Source organism: Paroedura picta, chromosome 13 (assembly GCF_049243985.1).
Source record: "Paroedura picta isolate Pp20150507F chromosome 13, Ppicta_v3.0, whole genome shotgun sequence".
Lineage (NCBI taxonomy): Eukaryota > Metazoa > Chordata > Lepidosauria > Squamata > Gekkonidae > Paroedura > Paroedura picta.
Genome location: NC_135381.1, coordinates 35,231,834 through 35,253,173, shown reverse-complemented (window position 1 = coordinate 35,253,173; position 21,340 = coordinate 35,231,834). Strand labels below are relative to the sequence as shown.

The 21,340-nt window shown below is 45.2% G+C and overlaps 2 protein-coding genes across 6 annotated transcripts in view; one reads left to right on the top strand and one right to left on the bottom strand.

Annotated features, from left to right (window-relative positions):
• The window catches only part of CLIC2 (chloride intracellular channel 2), a 17,422-nt gene extending 13,298 nt beyond the window's left edge, over positions 1-4,124 (bottom strand). The window contains exon 1 of the mRNA XM_077309237.1: positions 3,658-4,124. Coding sequence (XP_077165352.1) covers positions 3,658-3,714 — 57 coding nt within the window. The 5' untranslated portion in view covers positions 3,715-4,124. The remainder of the gene's footprint in view (positions 1-3,657) is intronic.
• Positions 4,027-21,340, top strand: LOC143823189 (protein eva-1 homolog C-like). 5 transcript variants are annotated; one of them, XM_077309232.1, is made up of 9 exons: positions 4,027-4,163; positions 5,848-6,232; positions 8,126-8,325; positions 11,515-11,638; positions 13,061-13,213; positions 13,701-13,844; positions 15,287-15,388; positions 18,362-18,451; positions 20,079-21,340. In XM_077309232.1, exons 2-9 carry the CDS (start codon positions 6,133-6,135, stop codon positions 20,462-20,464), a joined length of 1,299 nt encoding a protein of 432 aa, XP_077165347.1. In that variant the 5' UTR covers positions 4,027-4,163; positions 5,848-6,132; the 3' UTR covers positions 20,465-21,340. The 5 variants fall into 5 exon arrangements, with proteins under 5 accessions (XP_077165347.1, XP_077165350.1, XP_077165349.1 ...); XM_077309235.1 differs by lacking the exon at positions 20,079-21,340 and adding an exon at positions 18,650-19,142; XM_077309234.1 differs by having other exon boundaries at positions 4,028-4,163; positions 15,314-15,388.

The window sequence follows — 21,340 nt, the reverse complement described above, 5'->3', positions numbered from 1 at the left end:
AAAAGAGGTGTCTTTTTGGTGATGCGATACTTCTTATAGGAGAGGGAATGCTTAACTTTGCCAATCTGGCAACTGGTAAACTGAGAACGGTAAGTACCGTAGAACAGGCACTCTGTTGATGCTCAGAAGCACTTTCCTCTCAGAGAAAACCGAAGTACTTTGGTTTCATAAGATCCTTGTTGATGAAAACAGACAGTTTGAATCGCACCTCAAGACAGGCTAGTTAGAAACGGGTGTTCTTTTTGAAAACAAATAGTATATTGTGTCTGTTTCCTTAGGCGGGAGCTGAACGGGAAACCAGAGCAACATGGAAAACCCTTCTCAATGCCTTGCCAGCCTATTCTGGCACTCGTGCCTTTTCAGTGTGGTGGTGACAGGACTTGGGGAAATGAGATAAAACATAGCCAGAAGGAACAAACAGCGTTCTTGTTTAGGAACCCTGAGGAGAACCATGCCTTAACATTGTGGACCCTGTAGGAAGGGAAGTGCCATACTGAAGCCTCAAGAGGAATGGTGTGGGGGAAATGCGCTCATGTTTTCCATAAAACAATTGTGTGTGTGTGGTTTTTTTGTGTGTGTATGTGTTTCTTTTCATGAGGGAAAAGGGGCTTTACAGGTATTCATGTGTTCCAGAGATTGAATCTGGACTTTCCATGACCCACCCTATGAACTCTAAGAGTTGGGGCGGAAATGGCTTCAGCTTTTGCATATTTTTGTTCCTGTACAGCCTTCACTGAGAGAAACATCTAGTGGAAAGCGGGGAGGGGGAGAAGGAAACCCTCACGTGGGGGTTCCCCACCTCACATCATCTTAGTCTCCACATAAAAGATTTCAGTGTCTGTCTTCCTTGCTGTGGCAAATGTAGTTATTCCTATGGAGCTGGAGGGAGATAAATGACATCTGGCCACCTAACAGGCATCTTCAGGAGGTGGTGGGTTCTCCATCTTTGGAGATTTTAAAACAGAGGCTGGAGAGCCATCTGACGGAGAGGCTGATTCTGTGAAGGCAAAGGTTACAGTGGATGAGCGATAGGGTTGTGAGTGTCCTCCTAGTGCAGTGGGTTGGACTAGATGACTCAGGAGGCCTCTTCCAACTCTATGATTCTATTATTCATCCCTTATAACAGGGGTAGTCAACCTGTGGTCCTCCAGATGTCCATGGACTACAGTTCCCATGAGCCCCTGCCAGCAAACGCTGGCAGGGGCTCATGGGAATTGTAGTCCATGGACATCTGGAGGACTACCCTGCCTTATAACATTCAGATTGGAGGTCACAATGTGCTACCAGAAGGACTGTCTATAACGTGTTTGTTCAGAATACAGCAATCAGATAGGAAGGACTGCAGCTTTCCAGGACTTCACTGTGGCACAACTGAAGTAAATATCTAATTAGCCAGCATGGCATAGTGGCTTGAGTTTTATACGATGACTGGGGCAATCCAGGTTCACGTCAAATCAGTATTGAGCCACAGAGTTCACTGGATAGAGAGGCCAGCCTTTAGGTGGGATCTGGAGATTCCCTGGAATCACAGCTTATCTCCAGACTACAGTGTTCACTTCCCATGGAGAAAACACATCCTTTATAGGGTGGACTCTGGGGCATTGAACCCCACTGAGGTCCCTGTCCTCCCCAGTCTGCATCCCCAAATCTCCAGGATCTAGCAGCCAGTTGGTGGCCAGAGGGGACCTCCTACTACCCTCTTTCTCTCTCAGACAGACCAAAGCCTAAAGGGATTCTCCCTTTCTGAGCCTGGGATGGGGGCCCAACAGGGATGCAGATTTCAACAGCTCTGGAACAGGTCCCTCTCCCGGTCCCTTTAATGTTTAATTTGCAGCCATTATCAGGGGATGTTATGTAGCTTCATCGCCCTGTGAAGCTTCAGCTGACCATTTCTGCACACAAAATTTACATTACATGGAGTTTTGCTCCCAGCTAGCTGAAAATCTCAGTTGACACCTCTTCTACAGAACCCCCCACCCAGGCTCACCTGTCTGATGCCCATCTGGATGGGTTTCGGGCACCAGTTCAAAACACAACTGTCCTCCTGGGCATTTTGCCAGTTGCATCCTGATTGACTGGGTTTGCAGCCGTCCTTATCTTCTGGCCTTTTGTGTTATGTAACTTTTTAATATAGACTGCTTGTTTTATTACGTTTTCAGTATTATTGTAAGCTGCCTCAAGGGTTCGTTGGCAAGGTATAAACATTTCAGGTAAATAAATTAACGTCTTTCCACACAGACTCTCTGTTGGAGGACCTCAAATATGAATAAGAGAGAAAATATGAATGCTGTCCTTTCTCTCTCTCCCCCTCCCTCTTTCTCTCTCTCTCTCTCCCCCCCCTCTCTCCCCCCCTCTCTCTCTCCCCCCCTCTCTCCCCCTCCCCCTCTCTCCCCCTCCCTCTCTCTCCCTCCCTCTCTCTTCCTCCCTCTCTCTTCCCCCCTCTCTCCCCCTCTCTCTCTCCCCCTCCCTCTCTCTCCCCCTCCCTCCCTCTCTCTCTCTCTCTCCCTCCCTCCCTCCCTCTCTCTCTCCCCCTCCCTCTCTCTCTCTCTCTCTCCCTCCCTCCCTCTCTCTCTCCCCTCTCTCTCCCCCTCCCTCTCTCTCTCTCTCTCCCTCCCTCCCTCCCTCTCTCTCTCTCCCTCCCTCTCTCTCTCTCCCTCCCTCCCTCCCTCCCTCTCTCTCTCTCTCTCCCCTCTCTCTCCCCCTCCCTCTCTCTCTCTCTCTCTCTCTCCCCCCTCCCTCCCCCTCTCTCTCTCTCTCTCTCACACACACACACACATTAAACAACTAAACAATGTGCTGTCTATTTATATCCTATAAATCTGTCTTCACTGTACCTATTTATTTATTAGATTTATATATTGCCCTCCCTGAAGGCTCAGGGTGGTTTACATCCAACAGAGATAACTGTACAAATAGCCTAATGGTACAACCAGCCTAAGAGGATCTGGCTTTAGTAGAAGTGTCTTGTTGATAGTTTCCTATAAGAAGCTACTTCACATGAAAAGCTCAAAGACCTTTAGATCAACTTCTTTTGGTGTGTGCCTCATAGGGGCAGGTGTTGGATTTTTAAAGAAGTTTTTAATAGTATTATCAAAGTCTGTGGCATTCATTCCATGAGCTGCCCTTGACAATCCAGGGGGAAAGTCATGATGTATACAGCAGCTAAAATGGTACAGTGGCTCAAACGTTAATCTAAGATCGGAGAGACCCAGGTTCGAATTCCACTTTGCCAGAGCAGCTCCCTGTCAGTGCCCCCCCTAGGCAAAGTTAGACCCTTCAAACCCCACTGAAGTTATGGGCTGTAACTTTGCAAAGGACTCTATTGTAGGTGACTTTGGGTCAGTCAGTTCCCGTTAGTAAGCTGAGGGAAGCTCATGTTGACTGGGCTGGCACATATCAAAGCAGCAGTACTAGTAAGTAACTGGTGAGTATCAGTGGAACAACCTCTGGACAGATGTAATCCCCTTCCTCTCCCCCCGTAGGGTCCTGTACTACCAAGCTCAATGGGGACCTGCTGGGATTGCGTATGTTTTTCTGCTAATCTCCTGCCAGGTGGCCCAATTCTCTGCTGCTGGGCCACACCCAAGCACAATCAAAGCTCCAGCGGCCCATGGTTGTTCCTGAGTCAGCAGCAGAAGACATAAAGCTGAGCCTTACCTTCACAAAGAGCTCTATCTCTGGGTCCTTCAAGGGGCTACGTAGTCGACTTGCCATCCTTTCTCCTTTTGCCAATCAGTTGTCCTTGAGAAATGGCTTCTCTGCAGTGGGTAGCTCTGAGAACCAGGTGGAACTCCTGATAGCACGGAGGCAGAGGACTCTGCAGTGGTGTCCCCCCACCAGCGGAATCCTGCTTGCCCCCAAGTTGCCCCCTCCCCAGCTTTCTTTTCCCCTTCTTCCTCCAGAATCGAAAGCCCGAGATGTTCTTAATGACCGAGGGGGAATTTCCTCACGGGCCTTCCAGCTATGACTCAGCAACAAGGTCTATCAGGAACATGCACCAGGTTCTGTTTTGGTGTATCAAGCAGGCCAGATGTTGCCTCCCCGATGTCCTGAGCTGCTGGGAAACATCCTAGAATAGGTCCTCCTGTTCTTGTATTGTGACTCTACGCCTGCCTGCCAGCATTTGTTTCGCAGGAAATGGACTGGAAGTATCTCGCTCCTCGGTGGGTTGAGAGGCTGCTTATTTAACTTATCTCTGCTCGGTGAGAAAGGGGATATGCTTTCATACAAGTATCTCCTTTTTGTATATATGCTTATAGCCAAACACCCGGGGACAGCTCTATCATGTGGTGAAACAGCTGACACGGGTGGCAGATTTAGAGGGCCATTCAAGACCAGGGTGTTGTTTTGTTTGATTTGGATTTTCTTGCTCCTGTGGAAGTCTGGCCTTGGGCATCTAAATATTTTTGGCTGGCTGTATGTGAACACCACTATGGGTCAGCAGCTGCCTGGTGAGAGACATCTCAGAATTTCAGACTAGTTGGGGGCAAATTGAATTACATAAGGTTTTATTGTTATAATAATGTGATTTTATACGTTATTATTATATCATCCTGTGGCATTACCAATGCTGAGCTTTTAGGAAGGGTGGGTTATAAGACTAAAGATTTATTATTTTATCTAACGTTGCTTTAGACGTGTGGGCTATCTACCAGTTTGGATTGAACCTAGTGTGGTGTAGTGCAGGGGTAGTCAACCTGTGGTCCTCCAGTTGTCCATGGACTACAATTCCCATGAGCCCCTGCCAGCAAATGCTGGCAGAGGCTCATGTGAATTGTAGTCCATGGACATCTGATGGACCACAGGTTGACTACCCCTGGGTAGTGGTTAGAATGTCAGCCTAGGATTCAGGAGACCCAAGTTCAAATCCCCAACAGCTTACTCTCAATCTTACTGACCTTGGACTCCTCCCACATAATCAACCTGACCTACTTCACAGGGTTGTTAGGAGGAAAAAATGGAGAACAGCCACTTTGGGTCCCCCTTGAGGAGAAAGGCTGAGTATAAATGAAGTAAATAAATAAATATTTGAAAATCTGCTAACTGTCTTTTAAACTATTGAATTTAAAAATATCCTATAATACTTCTTTTGATGAACTGGAAGGAGACTGCATCTCTACAATGGAAGATTGTTTACTGTTTAATAAATAAGAGTTACCACTCCTTTCTGGAAGCAAAGATGGCTTTCTTAGCCCACATGTAATTATTCTGTATAATTGTAATATACATTTTAAAAACAAACCAGTTCAAGCACCATCAATATCAAGAGATTGGTTTTAGCTGAGGACCATCAGTCCACTTTCATGCAACATTTAGATTTCACCCCTTGTTATCCCCCCTTTGGCTATAGAGTCAGGAGACAAACGGCAGGAAACAAACCCCTCTCCAGCCATGCTCCTTCAATGCCAGCTGAAGCTTCATGACCATTGCTCCTCTTAGCCTCCCCAATCAAGTGGGAAGGAGAAACCAGTCAGACAATTAAGTATGGAAGGCAACATCTGTTTCAATTCAGGAAAAACAAAGGCAGAAGACCCAGGTTCAGATTGATCTGAATTCAGCAGGATCGACAACAAGGGGAAAAAGTATGTGCAGAACCAGCCCAGGTTTTCCAGATTAGATGCCACTCTTAACCACTATCCTCTGATGTCTTGGGTATACAAATAATAAAATATATAATTATCATTGATTTGCCTCAGTGCAGCTATTTATGGCCATCCCATAATGCCTTTCTTCTCAGGCTGTATCAAAGGGAAAGCTGCAAATTTTGACACAAAGCAACGGTTTTGGGCAGCAAATTCCCCAAAATCCCCCATATTCCTGTCTCTTCTGTCTCCTTCCAACCTGTAGCTCTTGGAAGCATTGTTGCAGAAATGAGTGGGAAAATGTGCAATTGTAATGGTTCGTTTCCAGTATGAAGTCGTCTGAGGCCAGCACTGTTCGATTGGATTTCTTTTGCTTAACTCCCAAACACACACGCAAGCTACAGCCAAGGCAAAGAACAGCCCATTATGAACGGACAATAGGAGCTTTTGAACTGCAGCAGCAGCCCCAGGAGATGAGAGATGCCAGCAAGACCAGAGTGAGAGAGGTCCAGTCGACAGCAGCAGAAAACCGCCTTGAAGGAGCGATGCGATGCCTGGACCTTGGCGGATGAGTTGGTTTTGGACCTCCGGGGCAGCGCTGAGCTTCTTGTGGTTCTCAGCTCTGCTGAAGGCAGCACCTGAGTTTTCAGGTCAGTGTACGTGAGGGCAGCTCTAGTGGAACCAGGGAAATTCTTCTTGTGTATTTATTTGGCCTATGGCCGGGGGCGGTGACTGGAGACAACTTCCACTAATCATACACCCAGGATTGGATCACTCTGTGCCATACACAGAAATGGAAACATGGGCAAAACTAAAGCAAGCAAATAATTCTTAAGACAACAGGGAGGAAAGAACAGAAGATCTCTCTTTCTCTCTCTCTCTTTCTCTCTCTCTCTCATCTCTCATTTATCATCTTCTGTTTTGACTGAGAGTGAAACTTGGGTGATGCCCTTTTGAGGAAGAAACTAATCTAAGAGGGGAACTCCTCTGCAAATGTCCCTGATTAAAAATAGCACAAGAAATCATGCAAATGAAATCACTCTTCTAATTTGAAGGCAGGCTCTTGTAGGGGCACAATTTATAACAGGGACACATTATTTTTTTACTTAACTGGCAGTTTGAGGCCTTGTTCTAATATCATATGAACATAGTCCTGGAACATGTTTTTCATGGATCTTGATATTAAAGTTGTTTTTAGCGATTTTTCAATATCTGTGCAGACAGAAATATTAATTTTCAGTGGAATTTTTTTTCTTGAATTAAGTATAAATTCAGGGTGCAGAGCTCAGTCCCCTCTGAGGACCCCTCTGTGGTCCACACTGATGCTATGATATGTCTTGTATGTCTACAGGCAATGAATTATCAGGTCTAGGCAAGTCTGCTTAGAATCCCACCCAGGTATATTCAGTGGGGCTTAATTTCAAGCACATACTCGTGATTACATTGTGAATTAACTTTTATCTACAGCCCAGCAGCAGGGTGGCTCAGCCACCTGGCTGTGATTTATGCAAGCACTGCACACACTGGTTCTTTTATGTGGCATAACAGTGTGTGCAGTGCTCTGATCTGACCACAGTTCCTTTGGGGTGGAATTTAGTATCTCATTCTTTTGTGGAAGGTGAAAATAGGCTTGTTCTACAATGGAATAGTAGCAGCATCCATAAAACAGTATGCTTGTCAAATGAGGCCAGAAAGCTGGACAGAGAAATGCAGAAAGTTGGGAGTGACTCTGTTTTATGTTAAGAACTTGATTGCTGATTCAACAAAACCAGAGTCCAGTAGCATCTTTAAGACCAACGAAGATTGATTGCTGATTGATCGCTATGTCATAAACCTGACCGTGTGTGTGTATCTTTAAGACAAAATGCTACACATCCAGGGAGAACAAAATACACATATAGAAAACAAAGTTGTTATTTTTAATTTTAAAAACCCACTGTAAATATGTGGCAGTGCTTAAAATTATGACCACCACAAAAATGTATTGTGAATTTCAGATCTGAGAAGACTCCCTACCCATCGTGATAAGTCCAGAGTTGTGTCAAGTCTTCTCACTTTAAGACGTCAGCTGTCAGATACAAAATCTCTGGTCCCTGGTCATCCTACTTGTTTACCATCTGAATACAGGTGGAGTTAGTGGTTGGCAGTCAAGAGAACAAATTCCACCACAGAAGAAATTTGGCTGGAAATTTGTGGTGTCTCTCAAAGGATAATTGTGCCAGAACAAACCGCAGACCTGCTACCAGTAGGCAGTGCAGTTTTGTGGTGGTTCTGGGGACTTTCCCCAATACTTTTATCTTTCCCCAAGCCATGGGTAAAGGCAGTGAAAATCTCTCCAGAATCCACATCACCCCCTAGAGGTCACCACGTTTTCTTGAAAATGGAACTTCCAGAAAAGGATGAAGACCGGCAGAGTTCAACCACAAAATATGCATCTGCTGAACCTATTCCAGATCAGAACTATTATTATAATCTTTTGGTTAAGGGGTCACTGATGGCAGTTTGGGCAAGTTTATATTTAATATTTATTTTGTTCCTGCCAGGCTACCTACAGAAGGTTTTGAAGAATCAGACTGCCCACGCCTGCGATGGGGGACAGCTGACCATCATTTGTCCGCACAAAACTTCTATCAGTGTGCTCTCCGCGTTCTATGGGCGCCGGGTGCCCAGTCAGAACCTCTGCCCAGCCTCAGGAGAGCCCATCTCTGAGAGCACCAATTGTGTATCTGCTACAGCTAGGCAGGTAAAAACAATTAAAGTCCAATACTTGAGGGCCAGGTGGGAGATCTCATGTTTTTATCCTATGTTTCTTCAAGAAACTTAAGGGCTCATGCATGGTCTTTGCCTCTTCTATTTCATGTTCATAAAATAAGCCTGTGACTGTGAAAGAATGATCAGTAGGGTTGCCAGCCTCCAGGTGGTGGCTGAAGGTCTCCTGGAGTTACAGCTATCTCCAGGAAATAGAGATCTGTTTACCCAGAGAAAACGGCCTCTTTGAAAGACAGAATCAATGACATTATAACCCACTGAAGTCCCTGCTCTCTCCAAACCCTGCCCTCCTCTGGGTCCACTTCCAAAATCTCCAGGTTTTTTCCAAGCTGGGGTGGCAATCCTACCCCAAGCCCCATTAGGTTACCACCTGGGGCCAGGAGAGCTCCAGACTTCATAGATCTCTTCCTCTGGAGAAAACAGCAGCTTCAAAGGTTAGATTGTGACCTATAGCATCACACAGTCCTCCTTTCAGAGAACATGGCCTTTTTTGGTGTCCATCCTGTTTGGGGCTCTTAAAAAAAACTGATAAAAATGTTCTCTTTTGAGGAGGCTAGTCGGTAGTAGCAATTATCACAGCTTAAATAGCAAGGGCCTTTAAAAAGTTGTTATAGTGATCACTTGGTTGAAGTAGTCAGTCGGGAAATTGGTCCTCTTTTTTGCTTTTCAAAACCTGATGACCCTAAATCCACATCCTCATTTAGCTCCTTTCCCTTCTCTGATTCTGCCCTCCCCGGCTCTGCCCTCAAATCTCTGGACACTCCCCATCCTGTAATTTAAGCCAGTTAGAAGCTCTGCCTTTTGCTCCCTGCAAAACACAGTGTGTATGAACCCCACTCCCTGGCAGCCCACCCAGCAACTGGTTTGGGGGCTGATTCAGAAGGATAGCCGTGTTGGTCTGAAGTAGCACAATAAAATCAGAGTTCAGTGGCACCTTTAAGACCAACAAAGATTCATTCATGGTGTGAACTTTCAAGTGCAAGCTGTATTTGGAATGATGGTGGATTTACCAAATGAGCTGTAAGAAGCCGGGTTAAAAAAATGACCTTCTGAAAGCACACTGCTCCAGCTAGTGGTAGAAAACAGCACCTAAGTTCAGTAGCACCTAAGTCTAAATATTAGTGACAGGGGTTGAGCCTTCCTAAATCGCTGCTGACTGGAATACAGCTCCATCTAGTGGTTTACTTTAGAAATATACATGACTGTTTTATCAGGACTTGGTCAATTCAAGGCTTGATGTTGCTTTGGGATAATCCAGTAAATTCTGGCTCAAAAGGTGCATATATAATCAACTATGTACAGCAGGTCTGAAGCACATAAAACTTGTGGCCCCCTCCTTTACTATTTGCAGGCCCCCTGGAGGAACACAGAAAGTATATATATTTCCATTGCTTCCCCCAATTTTTTGCATCTGATTAAAACACATTTTGAATGAAACCTTGTCTTTAAAAGCATTTCATGCATTCTGAACGGGAGGAGAATCATAGTTTTTTTCTCCCTGTGCATATCTGGAATTCTTTTTAAATCCTAAGATATTTTCTTGTTATGTATTCCGTGTAAAAGTATTTCACTCATTTCAAAGAAGAAAATATTTCATAGGAGTTTTCCCACCAGGGCTCCCTCAAATGTTCCATTGTTTTACACACACAAAATTGGGGAAATTCCTTGGTGGGGAAAACGGGGGAAATTCCTCTGAATATTCTTGGCTTTGTTTCTGCGCCTTCAGAAGTCTAGGGCAGGGGTAGTCAACCTGTGGTCCTCCAGATGTCCATGGACTACAATTCCCATGAGCCCCTGCCAGCATTTGTAGTCCATGGACATCTGGAGGACCACAGGTTGACTACCCCTGGTCTAGGAGTGAGCAAGGTGCTAGGGAGGGTAGAGAGAAAAACAAGGGGGGCAAGAAAAGACAGGAGGGCCTTTGGCAGTTAGGAGAAAAGCTAGAATGTGCAAGAGGTGCAGAGAAAATTGGAGAGTTCACTGCAAACAGGATTTTAAAAAAGGGATTAAATGTGTCAGAAATGATTTTCTTCTGCTAATGAAGCTGTGCATCCTTCTCAGTAACAGTGTAAAATTGACCCTTGGAATGGGTTGTGTGATGCACCCACAGAACAAAGTAGAAGGAGCAACTTCATCTTTTTGCCCCGACCCGGGAGTGGTAATTAATCTAGAAATGTCACAAAAGTGGGTCTTAAATTCATAAGACTCAATCGATCTCTGTTCAGAACTAGTTTAAGGTAGTGCAAGCACCGGGTCATGTCTGACCCTTAGGGTGACGCCCTCTAGCGTTTTCATGGCAGACTCAATACGGGGTGGTTTGCCAGTGCCTTCCCCAGTCATGACCGTTTACCCCCCAGCAAGCTGGGTACTCATTTTACTGACCTCGGAAGGATGGAAGGCTGAGTCAACCTTGAGCCGGCTGCTGGGATTGAACTCCCAGCCTCATGGGCAGAGCTTCAGACTGCATATCTGCTGCCTTACCACTCTGCGCCACAAGAGGCTCATGAGAACTAGTTTAAAAATATATAATTAGAAAAAGTTCTTGAACACAGGGGCATGGCTCCAAGAGAGAGTGTCTTCTGCTTTTTAAGGATGGGACACCCTTTTTGTGCTGTTTTATTTTAAGTTTTTTTGTCATTCTTCTGGGTAGAAGAAGAAGAGTTAGTTCTTATATGCCTCTTTTTCTCTATGCAAAGGAGTCTCAAAGCGCCTTACAGTTGCCTTCCCTTTCCTCTCCCCACAACAGACACCCTGTGAGGTGGATGAGGCTGAGAGAGCCCTGATATTACTGAAGAAGAAAAAGAGTTGGTTCTTAGATGCCACTTTTCTCTACCCGAAGGCATCTCAAAGCGGCTTACAGTCGCCTTCCCTTTCCTCTCCCCATAACAGACACCCTGTGAGGTGGATGAGGCTGAGAGAGCCCTGATATTACGGAAGAAGAAAAAGAGTTGGTTCTTAGATGCCACTTTTCTCTACCCGAAGGCATCTCAAAGCGGCTTACAATCGCCTTCTCTTCCTCTCCCCACAACAGGCACCCTGTGAGGGAGGTGAGGCTGAGGGAGCCCTGATATCAGAACAGCTTTATCAGCGCTGTGGTACTGGGTACTATTTATGGTCATTAGAGTTTGGCATGAATGATTTAACTTGGGCATTTCTCCTTCAGAAATTGATGGACGAGTGTCAAGATCAGCGCTGGTGTCATTTCTCTGTCCACAGCCGTGTTTTTGGGCCAGATCCCTGTCCAGGGACACACAAGTACTTGGTGGTTTCCTACAAATGCAGACCAGGTGAGCGAAGGGAGCAGAGACTGGATTTTGTTCGTGCTACTCTTTTATTTAGGTGGTCATAAAAATTAATTCTATTTCAGCCAAAAACTAATTTTATTTTCAGCCATGGGGATTGCTGAAGCAGTGAGAGGTAACTCACAAAGTAAACGTTTTTATCCTTTGAGGTGCTGCTGGACTCTTGCTTTATTTTATTCTTTGTCTGCTGGTTTGTTCTTACAACAAGTGATTGATATTTGGCATGCCCCCCACTTCATGTCTCTGATTATCTGTTCAAAAAATGCTGGACTTGAGGCTGTGCGAAGCAATAGGAAAATTCTTAATCAAGGTTTTGAATCACCACATCATCAAGTTGGAAGCCTCCTAGTTATGGTTGTTACAAGGTATAGAACGAATAGCTTAACTTTGGGGAAAGTTGGAAACCGTACATTCCTAGATTCCAGCAGAACTTGCCTAGAGTCTGACTTCCAGCATGGAAACAGTTGTTGTTGTTATTGTTGTTGTGTGTGTGTGTGTGGGGGGTGTATGGTGTTATGGGGAGCAAGCATTGGGGACGAGAGCGATCAGTATGTGAACTGCCCCGCTGAACTGGACCAGGTTGATCTAGCCCCACATCCTCGTTCCATGGGGATGCCGTTGCTCAGTAATAGAGCATCTGCTTTTCGGGTTGCCTGGCTGTTTTGAGTAAAAATTATGAGTAAAATCTAATAAACATTGTTTGTGATGCCCATAAAAGAAAGCCTCCGTTATTTCAGTGCTGCCTGTAGCCTCGTACTTGTTGCTTGAACATACAAACAGAATGTCCCCCTTGTTCTAAAAAAATATCTATTTTTAGTTTATCACGTTAAATAAAATATATATTTTAAACGTTTTAGAGAGATAAAAAGCACATTGCACTTTCAGTCAAGATTTCCCTTCTGGTGAAAAACCAGGTCATCAGAAATGAAGGCATTGATTGTGAGTTTGGTTGTGATGGGGGCGGGACAGGAGTCTGGCAGTGTCTTGGGGGAGGGCAAGGAGGGATCTGCCCCCATTCAGTGATGCTGCTTGATACAGACTTTAGGGTGGAAGTCTGGGGGCCCAGCTGCCCAAGCTCAGCGTTGTAAGGCAAGCTGTAATGAGAATCATAGAACCACAGAGTTGGAAGGGACCTCCTGGGTCATCTAGTCCAACCCCCTGAACTATGCAGGACACTCACCACCCTCTCACTCATCCAATATACCTAATATACAATATTACCCAATATACTTAGTTGTTTAAACTAGACTGACAAAACTCCATTAATGAAAAAAGTGCTCCTTTTTCATTGGTCGTCCCTCACTGCAAATCTCGGTTTAATAAAAGTACTGTTGAAAGGCTGTCTGTCTGTCTGGAAGGAGCAACCAACCAAGCATGAATGACTTTATGGGCTTTATTGCTTCCTAGCTAACCACCGTCTCAAGACAGTCTGTGAAAATGACAAGCTGCGCCTTCAGTGTCGGAATAAGTCTGTTCTAGCCATCTACTCTGCACTCTACGGGAGACCTTTGCGTGGGAAGCCGGAGTGTGAGGCTGCGAACGGGACCATCCCTGACATAGGTAAAAAGGGAAGGCAGGGTCTTTGCTAAAACAGCCAATCAGTCCCCTCAAATTCAGTTGACAGATGGGGCCAGCAGCAAATGGTGGGATGGAAGCTGTTGATCACTAACACAGACAGTTTTATTTCTGTGTTTTTGTGAACTACAACTGAATTCGAGGGGACTGATTGGCTGGTTTAGCAAGGAATTATCATATGGCTGTATTTGGATGTTGTGACACAGTTTACTAATTTAACAGGATTACCTTTTGCTTATATATTCCCATTGTCATGATGGATGTTCATAGTCTGAGGAAGAGTGCTTGCACTCGAAAGCTCACGCCTTGAATAAATCTCTGTTGGTCTTAAAGGTGCTACTGGACTCTGATTTAATTGAGCTCCTCCACAGCCATTTTAATAAAAACTCATGCCTGAGCACAGGTCCAAGGTTGGTCTTTCTGCTCAGCAGTCGCTCCTAGCTTTGTTGCATTTTCCGTGTGTTCTTGACAGAATGCCTCGCTCCTGATGCATTAAGGAAGGTCTCCCAAAGATGTCATCGGAAGGGGAACTGCTCTGTTGCTGCTGATAAGTCCACCTTTGGCAATCCCTGCTTCCCTGGTGTGAAGAAGCAACTCAGGGTCTCCTATACTTGTGGTAAGCAGTGACGGAACTTGCTCTGGGGTTCGTGCTTGACAGGAGATGGTGAGCACAGAAAGGACAGACAGTATGGAAAAGGGAACCAGTCTCTGAACAGAATCTCTCCAGGTTTGGAACAAACCTAGGGTTGCCAGTCTCCAGGTGGGGCCTGGTGATCTCCCAGAATTTGTATTGGCCTCCAGTGGACAGAGATGAATTCCCCTGAAGGGATAGGCTTGTAAGGAGAACAATCCCGAACATGAGATAGCTCATATTAAAGCAGTTTAAATGGTTTGTTTAATTATTTTAAAAATATATATTTTAGTTTTCATAAAGATAGAAATAGAACAGATGTATATAATGTAGGTTAGTAAAGATAAAGTAGATTATATATATTTTGCTATAAGTCCCCTCCATAAAATATCCCCTTTTAGTTTATCTGCTTAGGTAATTCAGATAAGGGCCCCATTGTTCTTGAAATACATGTTTGGTTTTTCCATTGACTACCAATGTCAGTTTGGCCATCTTTTTTTTTAATTATTAGTGTGTAATTTGAATGCAAATGAAAGATGCCTTCACTTTTTCTTGGCAACACATCTTGGGGGAGACACCCAAGTCTTACTTCTGGGGAAATAGAGCACTTTGTAAATTATAACAGTCAAGATAAGTGAAATTCGTCCCCAAAGGTAAAGGTAAAGGTATCCACTGTGCAAGCACTGGGTCATGTCTGACCCTTGGGGTGACGCCCTCTAGCGTTTTCATGGCAGACTCAATACGGGGTGGTTTGCCAGTGCCTTCCCCAGTCATTACCGTTTACCCCCCAGCAAGCTGGGTACTCATTTTACCGACCTCGGACGGATGGAAGGCTGAGTCAACCTTGAGCCGGCTGCTGGGATTGAACTCCCAGTCTCATGGGCAGAGCTTTCAGACTGCATGTCTGCTGCCTTACCATTCTGTGCCACAAGAAGCTCTTCTTGTCCCCAAGCGGCTTGATAAAGACTGAGGGTGCTTTAGGACAGGGGTAATCAACCTGTGGTCCTCCAGATGTTCATGGACTACAATTCCCATGATCCCCTGCCAGCATGCTGGCAGGGGCTCATGGGAATTGTAGTCCATGAACATCTAGAGGACCACAGGTTGACTACCCCTGCTTTAGGAGGTGCAGTAAGCTGTGGGTGGCTGAGCATTTGTTTGTGGTTGTGCAATGCTCCATCAAGTCCCACCCAATGTGTGGTGACCCTGTTTTCAAGGCAAGTGATGGTGATTTGCCATTGTCTACCTCTGGATCGCAACCCTGGACTTCCTTGGAGACCTTTCACCCAAGCACTAACTAGGGCCAGTCCTGCTTAGCTTACAAATTCTGATGTGATCAAGCTAGTCTGTGCTGTCTACATAAGAGCAGAATGTCACCATAATTGATTCCCTTGCAGACCCCAACTTGTTATTTTCTTCCACGTCAGCCATGAAGCATCCCGTTTTCTTTTCAGTACCAAGGAAGCTGTTGGAGGAAGTAGGCCGCGATTCCCACGAAGACCCCTTCTCGATCTCAGACTACACGCATGGTAAATAAACGGTCTTTCCTTAATTCTCAGTGAAGTTTTGGAATTAGCTGGTGGAAAATGTGCCTGCCTCTCACTCCCTTCTAGGGCAAGGGAGAAGGTTCTTACTAAACAAGCCATAATGGTCTTGTTGATTTTTTAAATCTTTCCTGTCTATGGATCATGGCACAGCTGGAGAGGGAATGATTTTGTTACCCGCAATGACGTGCTCTGTAATCCAGATTCCCCATGTGTCAGATCCTTACTACCAGTATGTCCAGATTTGCCTTTTCTGCCTGCACGGCACCCTCTGTGTTCTCAGTTCTGCCTGAAAAGTCAAAGCTAAACTAGAAAAATTCAACCAATTGGCTGGTATAAAATTGTAATCTTTTTGGCTATAATTATTCCAATTTTTCTTGTGGATAAATTATTCCAATTCATTTTGTAGCCCGTTTTCAAAGTTGTTTTCTTCCTCAGTGGGCTATTGAAAAAGAAAAATGTTTGTGTTTATCTGGAACCCGTTTTGGTTTATGTTTGTACATCATAGTTATGAAGGCAATATCTACAAAATAAATTGGAATAATTATAACCAAAAAGATTACATTTTTGTACCAGCCAATTGGTTGAATTTTTCAAGTTTGGATTATTCCATTCAGCCAGCCCTCTTTTGTATGTGAAAAATAAAATCAGGCATTCTAGCCTCTCCTGCAGCCTAAGATGCCTTTCTTCTTAGGCTGCAGGTGGCTTCAAAGTTTAATGACCAGAGTGGTTAAGGATCCAACACAGCCCATTCTTCATTCCCTAGTCTTGCTTCCCTGGGAACTGCTTGCTCAGGACTCATCATGACTCACTTTTAACATGATGCTGAAGAACTTCCCAGGGTGGGGTTCCATGTGTTCAGCATTTTGGTTAAACTGGGCCCTCAGGCCCCACATATATTGGGGGACTAAGAGATTTCTAGCCCAAGCAGGCATTGTCTTTGGATATCAGTGTTACTATAAAATCAAGCCTTAATCTCCTTGGCTGCACTGCAAAATTCATCCCTTGGGTTGATTCACTTTAGCAGCCACCTGTAAAAGTTGTGAGGTAGAAGACACCACGTTTCAACTGGATGATACCCAGGCTAGCTCAATCTTGTCCGATCTTGGAAACCACAGCAGAAGAAAGACCCTAAGGCAGGGGTAGTCACCCTGTGGTCCTCCAGATGTCCATGGACTACAATTCCCATGAGCCCCTGCCAGCATTTGCACTTGGAGGACTACAGGTTGACTACCCCTGCCCTAAGGTGGCTATAATTAACAGTTGAACAATTTAACAAGGAATCAAAATCAAAATACAGTTTATCTTATCTCTTTTTTAATGGTAAACAAACAACCAAAAGGGCCTCCAGATTTGTACCATTTTCAATAATGTGGATTTTCATCAATGGTTGTTTCCAAATGGTATCTGCTGAGGATCTAGTCCTTCACTAATTATATGATCTTTTGACTAAGTTTCCCCATACCTTTGACCTTAAGGCCAATATACATATTGTTAAAATTTAAGTGAAGAACAACAGATCATGCCAAGGGATATCAGGATCATGACAGATACAGGCCATGGCAAACCACACAAGGTCTTGTTTTCTATTGTCTATTGATCATGTTCATGGTTCAAAAGGCAATGGCCAGGGTCCTTACAGACAAACTCTGGAATGCACATATTCAAGTTGTGTTCCATTGGCTCCCGGTTGAAATCTGGATCAAGTTCAAGGTACTGCTACTTACCCATAGGGCCATCTGCGGTTTGGGTCCTGCGTATCTGAGAGATCACTTCTCTATCTATACCCCCCTATCCCCCCAAAAAAGCACCTCACAGCCAGTAGGTGGTCCTTGGCTCCAAGGAGGTAAGTCTGGTCTCAACCAGGGCCTGGTGAAATGAACTCCCGGGACACATCTGGGCCCTGATGGAGCTGGCACAGTTCTGCAGGGCCTGCAAGATAAACTCTTCTTCCAACCCTTTGGGTGGGGCCAAAGTTAACATCTGGCTAACAGCCCCACCTATCTATCCATCTACTTATCTATGGAAGATGCCCCAGATCTCAGCCTGGCCAGAAAAACATCAATAGGGAGTCTGTATACGATTTGTTGCTGCTGATATTTTCTTTAACTGACTTTAACTATTTTAAAAACTAATATTAAATTTAAATTTTACCCGATATTAATTATTGTATTCCCACACATAATGTTGTACACCATCTTAAGCTGGCTTGCCAGGGGGACGATATAAAAATCAAAACAAAATAAAATAAAGCATGCTCTCCTTTGTTGTTGGCCCAAGGGTCAAACTAATCCCTAGTCCACTTTGAAGCTGAGGATAAAAAAAAAACAATAGATCTCTGTTTCTTTCCACTCAAAATTCCATTGCCTCTGAACAATTTGAAAGAAACGAATTGTCCAACAGTACCTTAAAGACAGACAAATTTAGTGGGAGGGTATGAGAGCCAGCTCTGCTCTGTGTAGTGGTTAAGAGCAGTGGTCCCTAATCTGTAGAGGCGGGTTTGATTCCCCACTCCTCCTCCACATGCAGCCAGCTGGGGTGACCTTGGACCAGTCCCAGTTCTTTCAGAGCTCTCTCAGCCCCATCTACCTCACAGGGTGTGTGTTGTGGGAGAGGAAGGGAAGGCAATGGCATGCAGCTTTGAGACTCCTTTGGGTAGAGAACAGCAGGGTACAGAAAACCAGCTCTTCTCTCATGAGACACTGCTTGATGCTTCTGAACAATGGAGTTTCCATTGAATTACCATAGCTCAGAGGCATTGACAGATATCTCATTGGAGTGACTAGCCCTTGTTAAGATTAAATGTGGGCTGGCAGCTGTGCCAGATTTTGCCCAAGTCAGTCTCATAAACTGAGTATGTTACCAGGGAGATGCTTAAGAGGGATTTGCTGTAGGCTTCCCTTTCTTGCCTCCAGAACCCTTGTCGGTAAGATCCCGCTATCCCCTTGTTTGCTGCAGGTGGCTGGTACACGGGGCCAAGGCTGGCCAGGCTTCACGAGAATCTGATGATATTTACTAGCTCTCTGGAAACTTTTGCGCATGTCTGGGGTATGTGAGACTTTCCCCGAGGGAGGGGTGGTGAGGTGGGACAGTATGCGTGTGCGTGGGGGAGACAGGCCCCTTTGGTGGGTGCTCGTTTTGTGGCACACTTCTGCAAGAGCTCCAGGCACAGAGAACATCCGGAGGGAGTGAGCCTGGGGGTGCGTCTGGCCGGAAAGGACCTGCCCCTGAAATCTTCCCTTGCAGCTGGCCGGAAGGAGGCCATGGGCACTGGAGGGCATTGCAGCAGGCGACCCAGAAGGCCAGCGGAGATTGTGCCCCCCCCTTCGCTGACTGCAGGCCGCGATGCACGAATGTCCAGGGCGCTGCGCCTTCCTCTTCATCTGCTGGCTGGAAACCTCGTGCTCCTTCCCCCTCCTCCCGCCTCTCGCCATGTGATGCCAAATCAGGACGCCTATGGCCAGCCCACACAAGTTGGGGGAAGTTTCACGTTTCCGGGGCCATTCCTAATAAGATCAAGTACCGAAAAGGTTGAAGAAATATAAGTCTGTGGCCTAATGGTATAAATGCAATGCAAGACGGAGCTCTTCCACCAAGCCCATGGTTGTCAGCATGAGCAATACATCTAGAGCTATTTATCCCATGTGGCCGTCCCCCACCCTTCACTTTCTTTGTATTAAATACAGGTATTTTCATATATTTGAATGTTTTAAACCAGGGGTAGTCAAACTGCGGCCCTCCAGATGTCCATGGACTACAATTCCCAGAAGCCCCTGCCAGCGAATGCTGGCAGGGGCTTCTGGGAATTGTAGTCCATGGACATCTGGAGGGCCGCAGTTTGACTACCCCTGGTTTAAACTATCTACACATTGCATTTACACCGCTAGGCCACATATTCATATTTCTTCAACCTTTTCGGTACTTGATTCAATTATTTTGGGTTAAGTTTTTTCTCCTCTATTTTTTCAGCCATTGATAATAAGGCCATGCCTTTTCAGACTAGCCTGGCCAGCCAGGTCTGGGCAAATCACCTCTTATCCCACTTTAAGATTTCTGTCATTGCTCAAAGTCATAGTAGCGAAAGCCCCCTACAAATCACTTAAGCATTACTAGGATGATCTTAATTTTTGATTTTGACTTAGGAGGACTCTTCATCAGTGGAAATGGCCAGGGAGGAGGAAATTAGGGCATTATCAGCTGTTGGGTGTTGAAGCTAGCATGTGGACATCAATTTAATCGAATAAATAGATTTTTTTTTTCCAATCAGAAAAATTCCCATTCCCAAATCTGTTTTCTAGTAGATTGCCTAGTTCACATATTTTTAAATGCTTTGTGAAAAATTCTTAGATGGGGCAAAATACTCATCTTAATGGGCAATGCCCCTAATGGCTAAGGCCCTGAATAATGGCAGCGAATTTTATAAATTTTACAGTTTGTGTACTTTTTTCACCTAACATGACAGTCTGGATTTTTGTTCTCTGTTCTACATCCAATAACCAGTGTGTGTAATTATGAAGCACGAAAAAGGCCCAGATATCCCAGGCTATTTTAATATGGTCACGTTGACCAGAAAGTTGCTTGGAAACCTCATTCCTCACTCCATTTGGAGCCCACAAGAAAGACAAAGGAGCAAGACTTTCTTCAGCTGAGGAAAGATTTATGCTTCTCTTCACAGGTGTTCCCGAGAGAATGGGTTTTTATTTCCTCTGTGGTGTTTCCGTGGGCCTGGTGTTTCTTCTCTTCTTCTTTGCCCCCAAAGCGGACTTCTGGCGTGACCTAAAGGAGGCCTTCAGAGGCAAAGAGCTGAGCAACAGTCTAGAACTGGATCAAACCAAGTTCCGAGATGAACGAGAGAACGATAACCAGGATGACAGTTCCTCGGACTCCTCTTTCTGCCGTCTCACCGAGACCTACCGTAATTCCAACAACATCTTCGGGCCAGAGCTCACAGCAGCCCTGGAAGGAGCAGCTGACCAGAGGAACCACGTGGGAGACGAAATCTGGATCCCCAAGGAATCCAGCCCATATGCTATTCACAAAATTAAGTCGGCCACCAAGTGAGAAGTGAATCCATGTGTACGTGTGTCTAAAGGCATCGTGTAGGCTGCTGATTTGAACTGCTCAATTCGTGAAGATGTGTTATCACCAACCACTGGGGAGGAGTTAGAGCTAGTAAACAAGTTCAGAAAATTAAGGGTAAGATATTATAACTAGGCCTTCTGTTCTCTTTGCAATAACATCCTGATCCCGGGAGCTTTCCCAGCTCATGCTCTGACCTGCATTTGTTTCCTTTGCCCTGTTTACTAATGTAAGGAATTCAGAGTGCTCAGAACATTTTAAAACCAGTCATCTGTGTTGTGTTAACAGCATCCAAGCTGCATACAGACCTGGACCCTGAAGAGATAAAGGCACCTGTGCCATGTACGGATGGAACCAAGACATTTATGGGGGTGCTTGTAGCAGGGGGGGGGTGGGGGGGGGAACCAGCAATCACTAGTCTCAGAGGGCCTTACGGTGCTTGTGGAAAAACCCTGCTTAGTCAGTAGCAGGACAGAGGAGAAAAAAGAATAAAAGAATGTGTACTTCAACCTATAGAGGCTCTATAAGACAATTAAATTGCAGAGAGTCAAGATTGTTCTTATAGGGGAGATGTATTCCTTTTCCGATGTTTATTTTAAATAAAAAGGGGCCTTTGAGACTCTGATAGGGATGGAGAAGCAAGGTGACAGTGAGGGCTCCATAGTTCCCTTCCAGCTCTACCACTGCATTTGCTGGCAGGGGCTCATGGGAATTGTAGTCCATGGACATCTGGAGGGCCGCAGTGTGCCTACCCCTGATATATACAGATCAGGACCAGCTGATGCAATATGGCAGCTGACCAACATTCATTGGTGAATCAATCCTTGGTGAAAACAATGGATTGCACAACTCCCTAGA

What these genes read in the sequence shown, in the direction of transcription:
- LOC143823189 (XM_077309232.1), top strand. Translation starts at nt 6,133, where the DNA reads ATGCCTGGACCTTGGCGGATGAGTTGGTTTTGGACCTCCGGGGCAGCG. An exon ending in CGGGACCATCCCTGACATAG is followed by an intron (nt 13,214 to 13,700) that starts GTAAAAAGGGAA and finishes TGTTCTTGACAG; the next exon opens with AATGCCTCGCTCCTGATGCA. An exon ending in GATCTCAGACTACACGCATG is followed by an intron (nt 15,389 to 18,361) that starts GTAAATAAACGG and finishes TGTTTGCTGCAG; the next exon opens with GTGGCTGGTACACGGGGCCA.